The following is a 15,442-nucleotide window of genomic DNA, read 5'->3' on the forward strand; positions in this document are numbered from 1 at the left end:
AGAAGAAGCAGCTTTTATTTGTCAGCGATACGTTACAGCACCGAGAAACTATTTTATTTTTTTTGTTTCTTTGTTTTGTTTTGTTTTCATATCCCAGCAATAACAGTCTGAGTACAAAAGGTCCAGTAGCTCTTTACTGCAGCCTTCAGGATTTCAATGATCTGATGAGAAACTCCACACGCAGACCTTTTATTTTGGAACGGTAACTTCCGAGTTTTGCGTGTTGACGTCACTTCCACCTGTACGTACAATCCGGAAGCCGGTGCCATGTTGTGATATTTGAGGAAATCAATTCTGGGCGAAGTTCACTGGCAAAAGTGGAATAAAAACAAAATATTAATCAGGTTTCGGGGGTGAGCATGGAGGTAAGAGTAGCTGGTGTTAGAAACGTTTGTCATAATGAAAGATTCACTGTTGTTCTTCAACACAAGATCTTTGGTTGTCCCAAACACAACAATGATGGCCTCGTTACGAGGCCTGACCTGACTAATGATTTTCCCTTAATTAAAGCGGTTGGTTAAGTCAAACTCCCGTCAGAGACCCTTCACTCCCGGCGTTGAGTCTAACAAACTGCTGGTGTTAATTCTAATCAGTAGAAAACATTTAAAGCTACCACACGGCACTGGAACAGCTTAAACCTTAAATATCTGCCCGCAAATTTCTCGTTTTATCGTTTTATTTGAGGTAATTGTTGATGATTTAACGCTTAGCTAGAAGATTTTATTTGGACCGAACCACTGGACAGAGCAGGAGGTAAGATTAAACTACGATACCCGACTATCTGAACTTTATTGTCGTTAAAATATCACTAACTGAGTTATTTGACGACTTCATATTGTGTCCTGTCAGAAACAAAGAAAAATGTTTTTATAAAGCGCATTAAAACTGAAGCGAAGGGAACTCCTTTGTGGACTGGATTAGCTGAAGTCGAGTGACACCAGCAGCAGCAGTAAGCCGCTTCTTGTCGCGGCCTTCAAAATAAAATCAGGAATCAGAAAGCTCGTGTAGTGACATGTCCTCAGCATTTATTCTACATAAAACCAGCATCAAACAGTCCCTAAAGTCGTGTTTTAAATGGTTGTCGGTGTAGTCATCAGGGTAATAGTAATCCTAAGGGCTTCATTAGAAGTCAATTGTACTTTTTTCTTTTTCTTTTTTTAGTTCTTGGGGACATTTCACCTCCCATTCAACAGGCGTCTTTATTTGTGACTGATGATGAGATCCAGATATTTATTAAATTAACCATTGTCAGTAGTAAGAGCAGCTCATGTGGGCTTTTAAACCTCTCCCTGGGTTAATAGTGAACCTGAAGGCAATAGCTCTGGTTTTACTTTGAAATAGCTATAAATGATATTAGTAACATATTTAATTACAATTTCTCTGATAATTATTGTGATTAGATTTGCAGTGTAATCTTTAAAGTTCAGCTTCAGCTTAATAGCTTTAAAACATGTAACAGTGACTTTATAAATCCACTGACAAAGCAACTTAAATCTTGGATCAGCAAAACTTACATCCTGAATTTCAACATTTTGCTTTTCTCACTGCATTGTTTTAAATTGTAATTTGCAAGCAAATAATTGTTCAACCCTGATATTGTCCCTAGCTATTTGGAGGTATTTGTGTGGGTTGGATCCCGCCACAATTATATTAACTATTTTAAATTGCATTTGAATATTTTTCAAAATATTTCAAAGTATTTCATTTTGAAGGTTTTATAGCCAAACCAGCACAAGGGAATTGTGGTTAATTGTGCCTCGTAGCTTTGAGTATGTTTTGTTTTTCAAATAACAAATACAGCTAACCTGGACAGCTGTCTGACATGCCAGACAGTTTAGGTTGATTGTGTCGAGCTGAAGAATAGCCTCACAGCTTTGAATATCTTTGGTGTTTTTTTGTTTTGACAAATAGTAAAAATGCAAGTACACTATCCCAGCAAACAGGAACGTTCAGGCAACAAATCGCGACTTTTTTTGGTGAAATTTGATCGTTTTTTGACTTTTCCCTGAAGGTATCAAATTGCTGGGAAGCTGGTTTTATTTTGAAACCCGCGTCTCCCTACATCCAGTGTAGCATCCGGGTAGCTTGACGCTCCCATCCACGATCCGTGTCTCGGGATCCATTGAGCGTCCTGGCCCGGGCTAACACGAAGCCAAAACGGGGTTTCGGTCTGTTTTCCTTCGCTGTCAGACACCTTGAAACGGTCGCAGCCGTGTTCCGGACCTCATCCGTTAACCGTCCGCAGCTGTGTCCGCCTCGCTGCGGCCGCTGGTTGGGTGAAGCGTTTGCGGGGCGGCAGACAAACGGGCGCCGGGCTGGTAGCGGAGCGAGGAGTACCGCAGCCTTGCGTCAAAGCAGCTAAAGCTAAACCGGGTTAGGACAAGTCAGCAAGAAAGACGGTTACCAGCCACGTTACCTCGGTAGCTAGCCGGCCGGCCAGCAGCCACACGGGGTTATTTTTGGCCCGGTTGCTGCCGCACACATGCTCAGCTTCAGCCGCGTGAGCTTCAGCAACATCTGTGCCGAAGCTGTCAGCTAAATCATAAGAAATCCAGCCAGGCTCGGCTCCACCAGCGGTACCGGCGGTCCGAACCGCACATTGTCTCAACAGAAGCACCGAGAGGGGATTTCGGTTAATTGCGTAAGATCTTGTCGGAGCGAAGAGGGGCCTCACAGCTGACATATGAGGCCCAGCTGAAAAGATGGACCTGAATTTTTACTCGGATTTAACGGACGGTACCGGGCAGCACGACGGAGATCCAGAGTTCCTGGACCCGCAGTCGTTCAATGGGTTTGACTCTGACAACAAGGTGACTGTCCAGAGGGGCCGGTGGGACCGTGTCGGGCTGCTGGGCTCCAATATCCTCATTTTATTCAGTGTTAATGCATGTTAGAGTGAAACAGAACAATGGCTGGTTCTGGGACAGGTTCGGATTTAGCCGAACCTGCAGCTGTCAGGGATCATTGGAGGTTTTTTCTTTTGCCTTGTGACCTTTCACAAAAGGACAAAAAGCAGCATCCTGTCACTATGAGGACAAAACAGCTTCTAAACTTCTCACATCAGTTCATTTAAACAAGCAGCAATAAAACAAGTCAAATAGGCACTTTTCATTTGTGCTACATTAAAGATTTAAAAGGACAAAAACAAAACCAGCAGGTAAAATAAAACAAAGAAACTAAAAACTTCAGGGACACAGTTAATGTAATATTAATAATGAAGTTACTGCTGATTATTCTGTAGATGTTTGCTCCTTAAACTGGCAGTAAATTAATAAAAACGAGCCCAAGATGACACCCCAAAGGTGTTCAGTCACAGAGGAGTAAAGAAACTAGAAAATATTCACATTTATCAAGCTGCAATCAGCCAATTATGACGTAAAAATCATTACCCAAATGGATGAATCGATGTTCCAGGACTCTTCTTTCTAACTGGTCCATGCGTCTGTTTCAGTTCCCTGGAGGCAGCGACAACTACCTGACCATCTCTGGCTCCGGTCATCCCTTCCTCTCATCCTCTGAGGTACGTCTTCACGCCTCCACTGGCTTTTGTTTGTTGGTTCAAGACCTCAGATTTCCAACGTGTGCCTGGAAACCAAACGAATCACCGCCTATCTTTTAATGTCATTAATGAACAGATGTGGTGTTACGTTGTCAGTGTTTCAATCCTCACGTTTCTGCCATCCATCCCATACCACATGAATTCATGTTGCTGAAAGATAAATGCTCGGTGGTGTGAGGAGGAAAGCCCAGAGGGTTGTTGAACAACACCTGTAGCTGGATGAGAAAATAATCCGTCTGCTGCACGATTACAAGATTTAAGAAGTTCCAAACAAAGCTTTTTAGTGGCATAAAACTGATAAATGAAGCTTCAGGAACACGTAGCTGTTGTTGAAGCTCCTGTTTTAAACCTTTTTTCCCTTTGAAACGAAGCAAAATCTACTTGGGGTCCCTTCATGAGTTGCATGGATGGTTTCTGCCCCGTTTAAAGAAGATTTTACTTTTTATTTTGTTCTCTCTCAGTCATTGATGGAGGCCTGAGGAGGTAAAATTGTCCAGTAATTCTAGAAAACCAGCTACAATGTGCTGTCCTGTTTACCGCCTCACATCTCTTTAGAGCCTCACATCGAGGTTTGTCACTTTTGTCGACGTGGTTTGTTAAATACATTTCGCAGCAGACTGAATGTTCTTTCATCCGCACGTTTAACACAGTCTTTGATGAATCTGAAAACGCCCTCGGCGCATCGATGAGTGTCGTTAAGCGACCCTTTGAGTTTTTCAAAGAGGATTTATCTTTCAGAAGAAGCGATGCTGAGCTCTGGGATTCAGCGCCACCATCACGGCGGAGCAATCTTGGCAAATTGTGTCTTTTTAGCACTGCAGCCGTGTTAATATTTGATTTCTTCTCCAGCTCACATAAATTCTAAATGATGTGTGAGTCACGCAAAATAAGGCCTTTCTTATGTATGTATGAATTCTTTAAGTGCATATAAAAACGCTTTTAGTTCCTCAAATATGAGCCATGACGTCTGTAATCTGCTTCAACATGCACTTACTGACGTACTCGCATCTTTTAGTGTTCCTCTAAACCCATTGACCTCTTCAACCTCGCTGGATCTGCTGGTGGAGTATGAACTATTTATAAATACTTTATATATTTCACACACCTGCTGCTGCTCAGATTCCTTTAATTGATGCCGCAATTTAGGAAACAGCCTTTTAACGGCGAGTGAGTCACCGAACAGCATGAACACGTTTAAAAAGCTGCAGAACTGACTCATCCAAGGTGTCGGGTGACGGGAGGATTGGAGGTTTTTCACCGTGAAGCAGCTGCGTGATGAGCAGTCGGGCTTCAGGACGACTCTACGGTTCATCTCCGTCGTTCTGCCATCAGAACAGACAGAAAGTCAAAGGGAGGAGACGTAGTTAGAGGAATGAGAGAAAACGGCTGCATGAGGCCTGAGAGCGTTTTACAGTTAATAATGTGGCCACGATGCAGTACGTGGTGGAGCTTTAGCTGCTGCTCTGAAGCTTCGGTGGTGGTTTCGTGTCCATTCTTTTCATTGCAGTTCGCAGTTTTCTCATATTCTACTGTCCAGGTGTGACTGATGTCGTGATTTGACAGATTTGAGCTTCATGCTGAGTTGTGGTTTTCCATGCATGACCAGGTAAACGTGATCCTGCTGCCGTCAGTTGCGTTGCTTCTGGTTAACTGGTATCACAAACACGACTATCATGTGGCTCCCGGGTTTCATGATCAGAGATTAGCATATTAATTTAACAGAGGCAGAGTTTCTAATCATCCATCCATCCATCATCTACACACCGCTTAATCCTCACCAGGGTCATGGGGGGCTGGAGTCTATCCCAGCTGACTCAGGGTGAAGGCAGGTTCACCTGGACAGGTCACCAGTCTATCACAGGGCTACACTTAGAGACAGACAACCAAGCACACTCACATTCACACCTACGGACAATTTACAATCACCAATTAACCTCAACATTTAACAAAGTGCAAACTATATGATGGCATTAATTCTGAATTAAATCCAGCTTTTATATCGATGCATATTATAACTCATGCGTCTACACTGTAATTTAAATACAATAACAACGTGTAGATGCTTATAAATGATCACCAAACAGTAAAAACAAGTGTAGACATTCTGCTCAAGCCTCCTGAGACGTCGCTGCACTGTCAGGACTTCTGTCCCGGTCATGGTCTTGTAGGACTGTGATCTGATTGGCCGGTGGTGGAGCTCCAGACAGGTTGATCATCTGGTTACCATGGCGATATGTAAATGGTTAAAATGAAGCTGCTTTGTGATACCAGAAAACCAGCGCAAAGACAGAGTTGTTTTGTGATAGCGGCTTCTGAAGACTGAAAAGGGAAGTAATAACCGGTTTAGTGTTAAAAATCTTAGGAAGTGAATCCTTCAGGAAGCCTCTTGGATAGCTGTTAATCTAAAATAGTAAAACTCTGTAAGAAAGCTGAATGACTAACAGTAATCCTTCTCTAACTCCTCTGTGGCTCGCTTTCCCTCCTCCTCAAATGGTTGTTGGCTTGCTTCCTAATTCGTTTTGTCCTGTCCTCTCCTATCCCCACCTTTACTTTCCATCCCCGCCTTTTGTTTCTGTCCTCTCGGCTCCGCCTTCCTCCCCCAGACGTTCCACACCCCCAGCCTCGGCGATGAAGAGTTCGAGATCCCTCCCATCTCCTTGGACCCAGACTCGGCCCTCACCGTGTCCGATGTGGTGTCCCACTTCGGGGAGCTGTCGGACACCGGCCCCTCCGACAGCGTGGTGGTGCCCGGGAACGCCGTGGTCGAAGGGGACGACCCCTCCTTCGCCTCCACCTTCGTCAGCGCGCCCTCGCAGGGGCTGGAGCACCTGAGTCTGGGAGTCATGAACCAGTCGGCAGGAAGCGCTCTGTTGGGTTCGTCGCTGGGAATGGTGAGTATAAGGAACGCTCTAACAGCATCTCAGTGTTCATCTCCAGCTTCGCTCACTGTCTCCTTGTGCTCCCACCAGGACCTCGGCCACCCCATCGGCTCTCAGTTCAGCAGCTCGTCGCCGGTGACCATCGATGTCGGAGACATGGGCCAGAGCTTACTGGGGTCCAACCAGCTGACCACCATCGACCAGTCAGAGCTCAGCGCTCAGCTGGGGCTCGGCCTGGGAGGCGGGAACATATTGCAACGACCCCAGTCTCCTGAAAACCCTCTGTCGGCTACGGCGTCGCCCACCAGCTCGCTCCAGGATGATGACATGGACGACTTTAGAAGGGTGAGTTTTAAAGGCCTCTGGAGGCATTTGTAGGATCAGAATAGTCATATCAATGCATCCTCCGTACTGAGATGGGTATCAGGGTCACTGATTGGTATCATGTGCCTGTAAGCCGTCAGATTCTCTCTGTTCGCCTCCTCTGGTGTCTTGTCATTTTTCCCTGGGCTAGTATTCTTTCCTTTACGCTGTTTAACCTGTGTTTGATGTCTGAACTCACTTTACTGACAACCAGGCTTTGCGTGGTGTTCCAGGGAGGTTTCCATGTTTATGTCAACAATAGTTGGATTACAGGAGACACCTGCGTTCCTACTTGTCTACTCCTATCCTCCTTCCCCTCGCCTTATATTCACCACACGCTCCAAATTCTTTCTTCTTCCTCAGCAGACGACTTCACACTCGAATAAAACACTGGGGTTTTCTCGGTTCTCTTCATTTTTCCACCTCAAGTTGTAATAGCTTTAACAGAAAGATGGTGGTGCAGGTAATCTACGATACTTGAAGCGTGTATCCTCTTGGAAAATGCTTTTGGGTGTCACCAAATACAAAACAATCAATGAACCGAACCAGCAGCCAGAAGTACCTGATCCCTGATTATCAGTGCAGCCGTTGGTCTTTACAATTCCTGCTTGCACGCAAAGAGCATCAATGTGCTTCATCTTTAACTCCAACATCCTTTTCTCTCTCTCCAATCAGAGCGTCCTGGTTGAATCTCCGGTTTCTCTGGCCGTCTCCCCCGGAGTCATCTCCCTCGACCCCTCTCTGTCCGAGTCCCCCCTCTCGGCCCCGACATCCAGCTCCTCCTCGGCCGTCGGACGGAAAGGAGGCGCAGGAGGAGGGAAGAAGGGGAAGAAGAAGAAAGACCCCAACGAGCCCCAGAAACCCGTGTCGGCCTACGCTCTGTTCTTCAGGGACACGCAGGCAGCTATCAAGGGCCAAAATCCCAACGCCACGTTTGGAGAGGTTTCAAAGATAGTGGCCTCCATGTGGGACAGCCTGGGGGAGGAACAGAAACAGGTAGACCTCCTGCTCAGGTTCCTGGAAAACCTGGAATTTAAATGCTTAATATGATAGTGTAAGAATGAGCTCTGTAATCACAGATAAAACGTACTTTTATCAGTAAAGTCCTACATCAGTGTTGTTATAAGCTAAAGCAAGATGTTGGGCGTTAAAAACACTGAATCTACTGCACACAGAAAGTGTTAGAACTATGGTGTTCTCTCTCCCCTTTATGAAGGCATCATAAGATACCGTGACATTTAAACACAGTCCTCCTGCCGCTGCTTAATTTATCCTTCTTCTTTTTTTTTCTTCAGGTTTACAAGAGAAAAAATGAAGCAGCCAAGAAGGATTACTTGAAGGCGCTGGCAGAGTACAGGGACAGCCAGAACTCTCAGGTGAGTCAAACTTGGCAGCAGGCGTCGTTGATCAAAACAACGTCAGTCGCTCTTCCACTGACTGCATTTCTTTGGACTTCAGTGTCGCATCCCAGTTTCAAAAACCTTGAGAGAGCCGCCAGAATACGCTAGCAGGAGCAGTCGTGTGTACGTCTTCTGCTGCTTGACCCGGTAGAAGCTTTTATTGACTTTGATCAAAAACTGTATGAGCTGTGTAATGAAATTATAAAAGAAATCTGCGTCAGTAATGAGTTAAAAAGCTTTATTTTGACCCACACCGACTGAAACTAGATCCTTCCTCAAAAAACAGAACTGCGCGTTTGATGACATCTAAAACACACACGGTAACATTTCGGTGTATTTGCGTACGATACGTAACCAGTCTGTGTTTGTTTTGGACCTGAAGCAGCTGATGCATGTTTGGAACCGTCTCGTTCACTTTGTCTTGTTTATCCAGAACATCTTTTTACGTGTCAGCTTGTTGACTGTCGGAGGCAGCGATCACCTCTCATCTAATGTGCCTTTCGATGCCAAAACAGCACGTCATAGGGGTTCACTAACCCGACCAACCCTGCTGTTTCTGCTCTCTGATCCTACACGGCTAGCATGTGATCGGCTGGAAACTGGGATGTGATCAGTACATCAGGTCAGCAGTTGTCGTATTGGGGAAACGTTTCCCTCTTGATCACTTGTGTCGCTGCATTTTGCGTTGCTGCGGTGGGAAGACACCACAGCAGCCAGTAAAACTCTCTAGATGCCGTTTACAGGAATCAAAATGTCCCCAAAAACCTGCCACTGGGTTTGAAAGGCACGTTTTCTTTGGCTTTCAACTTTAAACATATACGTGTGACACATGTTTTTGTCGAGAAAAATCTGCCTAAAATTCTCCCATCTGATCAGAGTCACTTTCATTTCAGTTTTATTTTTTAAAAAATCAGCAAAATGTGATGTTTGCACCATATTCTGTAAGTCACGAGACCAAAATTCTGTGACTCTTCAGATGAAATGCAGGCAGTGTATTCACAGAGCAGAAAGGAGATGACAAGGGAGACTGAGAGGGAAAAAAATACACTAGAGCAACAACAGAAATCCTGTTAAACACTTCAAAACGCCGTACAGAGGAGCAAGTTGTTGGGAGATACGTTCAGCACGGTGAAATGTCTTTTCTGAAGAACATAGTGTCGAGGTAAAAACTGTAGAAGTGCTGCTCAAACAGCCCATTGTGTTGGACCTTCCAGCGTTTATAACACGTGGGGACGTTTGGAAAAAGGCTTGTTGGTTGCAGTTATTTTCTCAATTTGTTCAAAACAAATAATCAAAGAAATTCAACTGTAGTGTGTGTTTTTTATGATTTATAGCTTTATAACTGTGTTATTCTGCACAGAGGACGCTGTTGAGTTCTCTCCTTACAGTCATAGTCGTGCTGTTTCCATAAAGTGCAGAACTTTATTTTGCACTGAAAAATGATCCCACAGTGACGAAAGATGTTACAGGAGCGAAAAAACATCCCCTGAAACGACAAAGTGTTATTGTGACAGATGATGGGTCGTAGAAGGTTTTTGTTAGAACGATTCTGAAACTGTATTTCTCTCTGAACCTGTGATCCTGTTTTGCACTTTTCAACTGAGCACAATGTACGTCCTTGAAGATAACACGGCCGGTGAGGACTGGGAGGCAGCGGAAACTCCTTTTTTCTATCAGTTACTTTTGGACAACACACACACACACACACACACACTTACTATTGGATCCAAGCAGGTTCTGTTAACATTTCAGTGAACTTCCACGAGAACAGTGGTCGGCCTGTTCACGTCACAGTAACTGGCCAATTAAACTCGGTTGTCCAGCCTCTGTTCGGGGCAGGCCCAGCCCAACAAGATAAATGTGAATCGTTTCCGGATCTCGGGGCTCCTTCTGACAGAGCTCTTGCTGGAGCCCGGCGCTGCCTCACTTTAAGTAAATTCTACATCTGTGGACTGAAGATTTCTGCGGTTTGTTTTTGGGCTTCCAGCTAAACAACCGGCGAACATTCTCTTCTTGTACATTTTCACCAAGTCCGTTCTCTTCTCCTCAGGCCCCCATAGAAGTCATGGACACCTCCCCGTCGCCTCCACCTCCAGCCCCGGCTCCTGCGATCACAGCTACACCTGCCCCCGCCCCCGCCCCCGCCGCTCGCCCCACCAGGTCCCAGCACTACAACCCCGAGGAGAACACCATCACTAACATCTGCACCTCCAACATCATCCTGGACCTGCCTCAGGTCACCACGCGCTCCCGCACCGGTGCCATCAAGCCCCAGCCTCCGCCGGCCGCCCCCGCCCCGAACCCCCCCACCGTCACCAAGATCATCATCAAGCAGACGCCGCTGCCGTCCGGTGGCGTTTCAGTCACGGCGACGCCGGCCTCCTCGTCACGCCAGCCGCCGCCGCTGCAGCAGATGCAGAGCACCCCTCCTCCGCCCCGGCTGCAGCAGATGGTGCACGCCCAGGCTCCCCCGCCGCTGCAGGCCAAGCCTCGAGGCGGAGGCGCGGCTGCTGCCACCGCTCCACCTCCGCTGCAGATTAAAGTCGTCCCATCATCACGCCAGTCAGACTCAAGCACGCCGATCATCGTGACCGGTGAGACGGCCACGTCGGTGTCCTCCTCGGCTCTGACGGTGGCGGTGGGACAGACGGCTGCTGTGGTGGCAGCAGGAGAGGAAGTGGCAGAAGGAGAGGATGGGGTGAGTGAAACAGGAAGTTTGATGTAATTGTGAACAATCTGGAAGCAGATCACACTTTGCAAACTTACATATGGACGTTAAGTTTTATATTTCATGGAAGTTCTTTTGTTTGGTTTCTGAGGAGTTGTGAGCGTTCAGGCTGGACATGACGCTGGTGTCAGATATGTGTCTAGAAATGTTTGCATCTGTGTTTATTTCTGGTCTCTCAGATGGAAGTGGAAGTGAATGTCGCCCCTGGTCCGAGTGTGACCCCCGCTTCCAATCCCAACATCTGTGTGCGTGCCGGCTGCACCAACCCTGCCGTGGAGAGCAAAGACTGGGACAAGGAGTACTGTAGCAACGAGTGTGTCGCCACACACTGCAGGTGTGTATCCACAACACGGACACCAAACACGGGTTGTAAATGCTTCTGCGTGTTTTCTAAAATAAGAGCTGCTTGTTTTCTGCAGTTGTGAGTTCCTGAAATACGCAATATTGTTGTGAAAATGGCTTTTTTTTTTTTTTTTTTTTGCATCTTTGTGAAAGGTGTTTTCAACAGAAAGCTTTGAAGGTTTCTAGTGTTTGTGTCTGATTTTCACTTTGCAGGGTTTGTTGTTGTTGAAGTTCAGAAAGCTCATGATAGAACACTGTCCCTAGTTTAGTTTGTAGATACTAACATAAGACTAGTTTTGATTTTACAGAGAGTTATGAGCTAAGCTACGATCTCTGGTTGTCTCATGGTGACGACAAAAAGCAGTCCGACACATGAAACCCCACGAGAGACCACAGCATGTCTTGTGTTTGAGCGCTGATTCAAGAAACTGTACATGAAGTGCAGCCAAAAAGTTCTGTAGCAAAATTCGTACCTGATTTACATTTGGCCAAGTGTCTTTGCGCGGCGTTGCTCTGCTCCCAGAGCTCCTGCTACGTCTGGAATACTCTGTGGAAGTCCTGTTCTGAACACCTGCACGTGTGTTTTTGTGATTTCACCCTGATTCTAAAACTTGTGCGGAGAGCAAACATAAAATTCTGCATCAAACCGACTCAACCTTCATGTCAAGGATCATAAATGGTCATGAGAGCAGAGTCTGTGGCCACGACTCAGAGCCCAAACAGCAAACTTTGGTGGAAGAGCTACGAAGAGCTACAGTCTCCAAGATCGAAAAATCAGGTCAGAAGTCTGGCCTCCGACTTCTTAGGTCCCCAGAATGAAATTCAATTTAAAGGCGTCACTGTTTTGACATTATGGAGGAGTTTATGGCAGACGGTCGACAGGCTCACAGAACATGACTTCCACGAAGTGCTCTGAATGTGGCGGGAGCGCTGCTGCACAAGAAGACTGCTTGGAAGGGGGTGGCAGCTAAATTTAAATCAGGTGCAGATATTCCTTTTTATAGCTGCAGACTTGGAACATTGGAGCGCGCCTCGTAGAACATGTTTGTTTTAGTGCTGGTTTGCGTATTTTGTCGTACGAACAGAGCCAGGTGAGCTGTTAGCTCTGGATGCTAAGCTAATCAGTTCCCAGGTTGTGGTTATGCACAGAAGGGACCATTTGTTTTCTGCTTAAATGTGTATAACATGATAGTTTAATGATCTTTCTCCAAATCTCTACAATTAGATTCTGATTGCATCTTGTTCTAACGGTACGACATGTGAAATGTGACTTTTGCAATGAAGTGAAAAAGACTGAAAGTTGTCCTTTTTTCTAAACCTGGTCTCCTCCACAGAGACGTCTTCATGGCCTGGTGTGCCATCCGAGGGCAGAGCTCGGCCACGGTCACATAGGGAAAGGACGCGTCTGAGGGAGGACTGCTACACAGAGACAAAAGGACAAAGATAACACATGAAATGCAAACGAACAGAGGAGTAACAGAATAATAGGCTCAGGTATTGGCACATAATGGTTTGTTTTATCGTGCTCATGTCATCTCGGGGACTTCAGCAAAGACCAGGCAGTCACAGGGAAGTATTTAAAACATGCTGTGTTTTACTGTGACTCTCCCAGACTTCTCCCGGCACAAAGATTCTCCAGCAGAATAAAACAAACTACAAATTATTTGCAAATACTCCAGTCGTAATGGCGACTCAGACACGGACAGATGGCTGAATAATAATAATAATGATGATGCTGAAGAAGACACCAGAGGCTCGGCTCCACACATTTCCTCTCGGTCATGTATTGTGAACTTAACATATGGACTTGATAAAAATAGATCATTTTATATGGACCCATGGTGTTTTTAATTGTTTTGAAGAGGAAAAAAAAAAAAGAGCAGGAACAGTTTCTTGCAGATGTGTTGAGTTTATTTTATTCATTTCAAAACAATCCAACTTCACATGTGTACGTTCTTCCCTTTACTGTTACAGTGAGAACTGATTAATGTGAACCAAGTCTGAAAGTTGTTTTTTTTTTTGTTCTTGAGTGATTTGTGGCTAATTTCGAGTTTTAAAAGACCAACAACTTGGCAAAGCACAAACAGTCTTAAAGCTACTTTGGAGTCTAAGAGCAGAAGAAGCCATTTTGAGACGAATGAATCCGCCACCAGCTAAATGCTGTTTGTCACCTTTAAAAGCCACTTTGGTGAAAGAAAAACCGACTAGAAATCAAATGTCTTTGACTTCAGACATTCAAAACAGGTGCTAAGATTCAGGAAAAAGAAATCTCTCTATTGTTCTCTGTTCTCCTTTCGTGCTGAAGCATCCTGCGGCGTAAGAGCTTTCTACACATGTGGTGCGTATTTTGCTTCATGAAGAAGATTTGTGGTGAAACTTTATGAGGATAAAAAAAAAAAGATATTGGAATTAAATGAACACACCAGCTCTGACAACACTACTTACTGTAAAGGGAAAGGGAATACAGTATAAAAGCTTTATTTTTTAACATGACTTTGTTTCGATTAAGGAGTGGCTGGTCTGTTGAATAATCAAGGAAGGGAGGGTTGCTTCCAAAAACCAAACTGTTCCCAGTCAGATTAAATGATACAGTGATCAGTCTGGTTTATTGTAGATATCCTGGAAATGTTTTTAACTATGAAATAAAATATTTTATGTTTTAATATACATTTGGAGACACATTCTGACCCGTGGGTTACACCTGGAGAGACATTTGTGTTTAATTTCACAAGTTTTTTTTTTTCTTCATTTCAGAAGAAATATCTGTTTCTTGTTTTTTTTTGTTTTTTTTGTTTTATTGTATTTTAGGTTCAAACACTTTGTTCTTTGGTTGAGGAAAATAATGTTACATGGTAAAAGCCATTGGTTTGACACTGATTAACAGAAGAAATGTTTTTGAGATAAAAAAAGGAAAAAAAAAAAAAAGAAGTCATTCCTTGTACCATTCAATAAATATAAGTACATGTCACCGTGTACTGAAGAGAAATATACAGCTGTAGGCTTGGGGGAGTTACGGTGCGTTTAAGATGAGACAAATCACTGTTTTTTTTAATGCACTATCCACCTTTAGGCGGTTATTTTCCCACACGTTTCTTTGCATCTGTCGAATTATTTTGCACATCTATAAAGAAATCTTCTCTTCAGTAGCGCAGGTCTGTCCTCTGGTTGGTATCACAGCGGACTCAGTTATACGTCATCGATTTCCTGATTTATAGAATATTTTATTTTGATAAACGTGCAGATTTTTTATCATTTTTTTTTCTGGCTGTTGACAGCATTTCTCAATTCTAGATTAATTAAAAGAAACGAGGTGTAATCAAGAAGTTTTTCGACTGCACCTAAAAGAAAAAAAGTGAGAATCATAAAGGATTTTAATTTGGGTGTTCTCCCTCGTGAAGACGTCTCCTTGTGCAGTGACTCACGGCTCCATTCATAAAAACCTCTGTTCCTAATATATCCACAAAGTGAATAAATCAAGAAGGACGAACTAATAGAAACGGAGGCTGGATTTATCCAGTGTTTAGATTAACGTTCTGGATACATATGCAAATTGGAGAATTTTTGAAGATATTATGCCTCATTTGCATAGTTAAACAAATCAATTTTGAAAACTTGTAGTACAAAACAAATATTGTCTTTTTGTGAGTAACTCACTGGGGAAGTTTAATCGTAATATTAATTAGTTAAAATGCTCCCATATTCACTTGTAGTGTCTCTTCTTAACATTTGTATTTATTTGTTTATTTTTTACACAAAAATTCTACAGATTTTGGAATAATATAAACTGGATCAAGGCAATATCCTGGTAGACTTATAAAAATTAATAGATGTGTCCTTTTTTTATCTGTAAATTTGCATTTCTAAACATAAAACTTACAGTAGAACGTTTTAATTTGCTATTTTCCAGGATCCCAGATGTTAAGAAAATACTATAAAATGTCCTTCAGTGTCCCTGCTGATTGAAGCACCAACTTATTTCCTATGGCAGAGAAAAAAAGAGGTTAAAAAAAGAAGGAATTTTTACACAAGTAGTACCGTAGTCTCAGATTGTATCGCGAGATAGACGTCAGGAACAGCGTTTGATGACGGTGGCGGGAAACCCCACCATGGCGGGAAAAAGCAGCGTGGTCAACACAAGACAGGGGGCGCTGTTGTGCAATGCAGGGAAACA

The 15,442-nt window shown here is 44.1% G+C and overlaps 1 protein-coding gene across 2 annotated transcripts; it reads left to right on the top strand.

Moving 5' to 3' along the window:
- The first annotated feature begins 306 nt into the window (after positions 1-306).
- tox4b (TOX high mobility group box family member 4 b) lies at positions 307-14,257 on the top strand. 2 transcript variants are annotated; one of them, XM_008279705.1, is made up of 9 exons: positions 307-365; positions 3,452-3,520; positions 6,163-6,450; positions 6,529-6,783; positions 7,477-7,797; positions 8,097-8,177; positions 10,252-10,899; positions 11,109-11,263; positions 12,606-14,257. In XM_008279705.1, the coding sequence occupies exons 1-9, from the start codon at positions 360-362 to the stop codon at positions 12,661-12,663; spliced, it is 1,881 nt and encodes a 626-aa protein (XP_008277927.1). In that variant the 5' UTR covers positions 307-359; the 3' UTR covers positions 12,664-14,257. The 2 variants fall into 2 exon arrangements, with proteins under 2 accessions (XP_008277927.1, XP_008277926.1); XM_008279704.1 differs by lacking the exon at positions 307-365 and adding an exon at positions 2,144-2,810.
- Positions 14,258-15,442: the final 1,185 nt, after the last annotated feature.

The sequence above is a fragment of the Stegastes partitus genome, unplaced genomic scaffold, assembly GCF_000690725.1.
Source record: "Stegastes partitus isolate 25-593 unplaced genomic scaffold, Stegastes_partitus-1.0.2 Scaffold168, whole genome shotgun sequence".
NCBI classification, from domain to species: Eukaryota; Metazoa; Chordata; class Actinopteri; family Pomacentridae; genus Stegastes; species Stegastes partitus.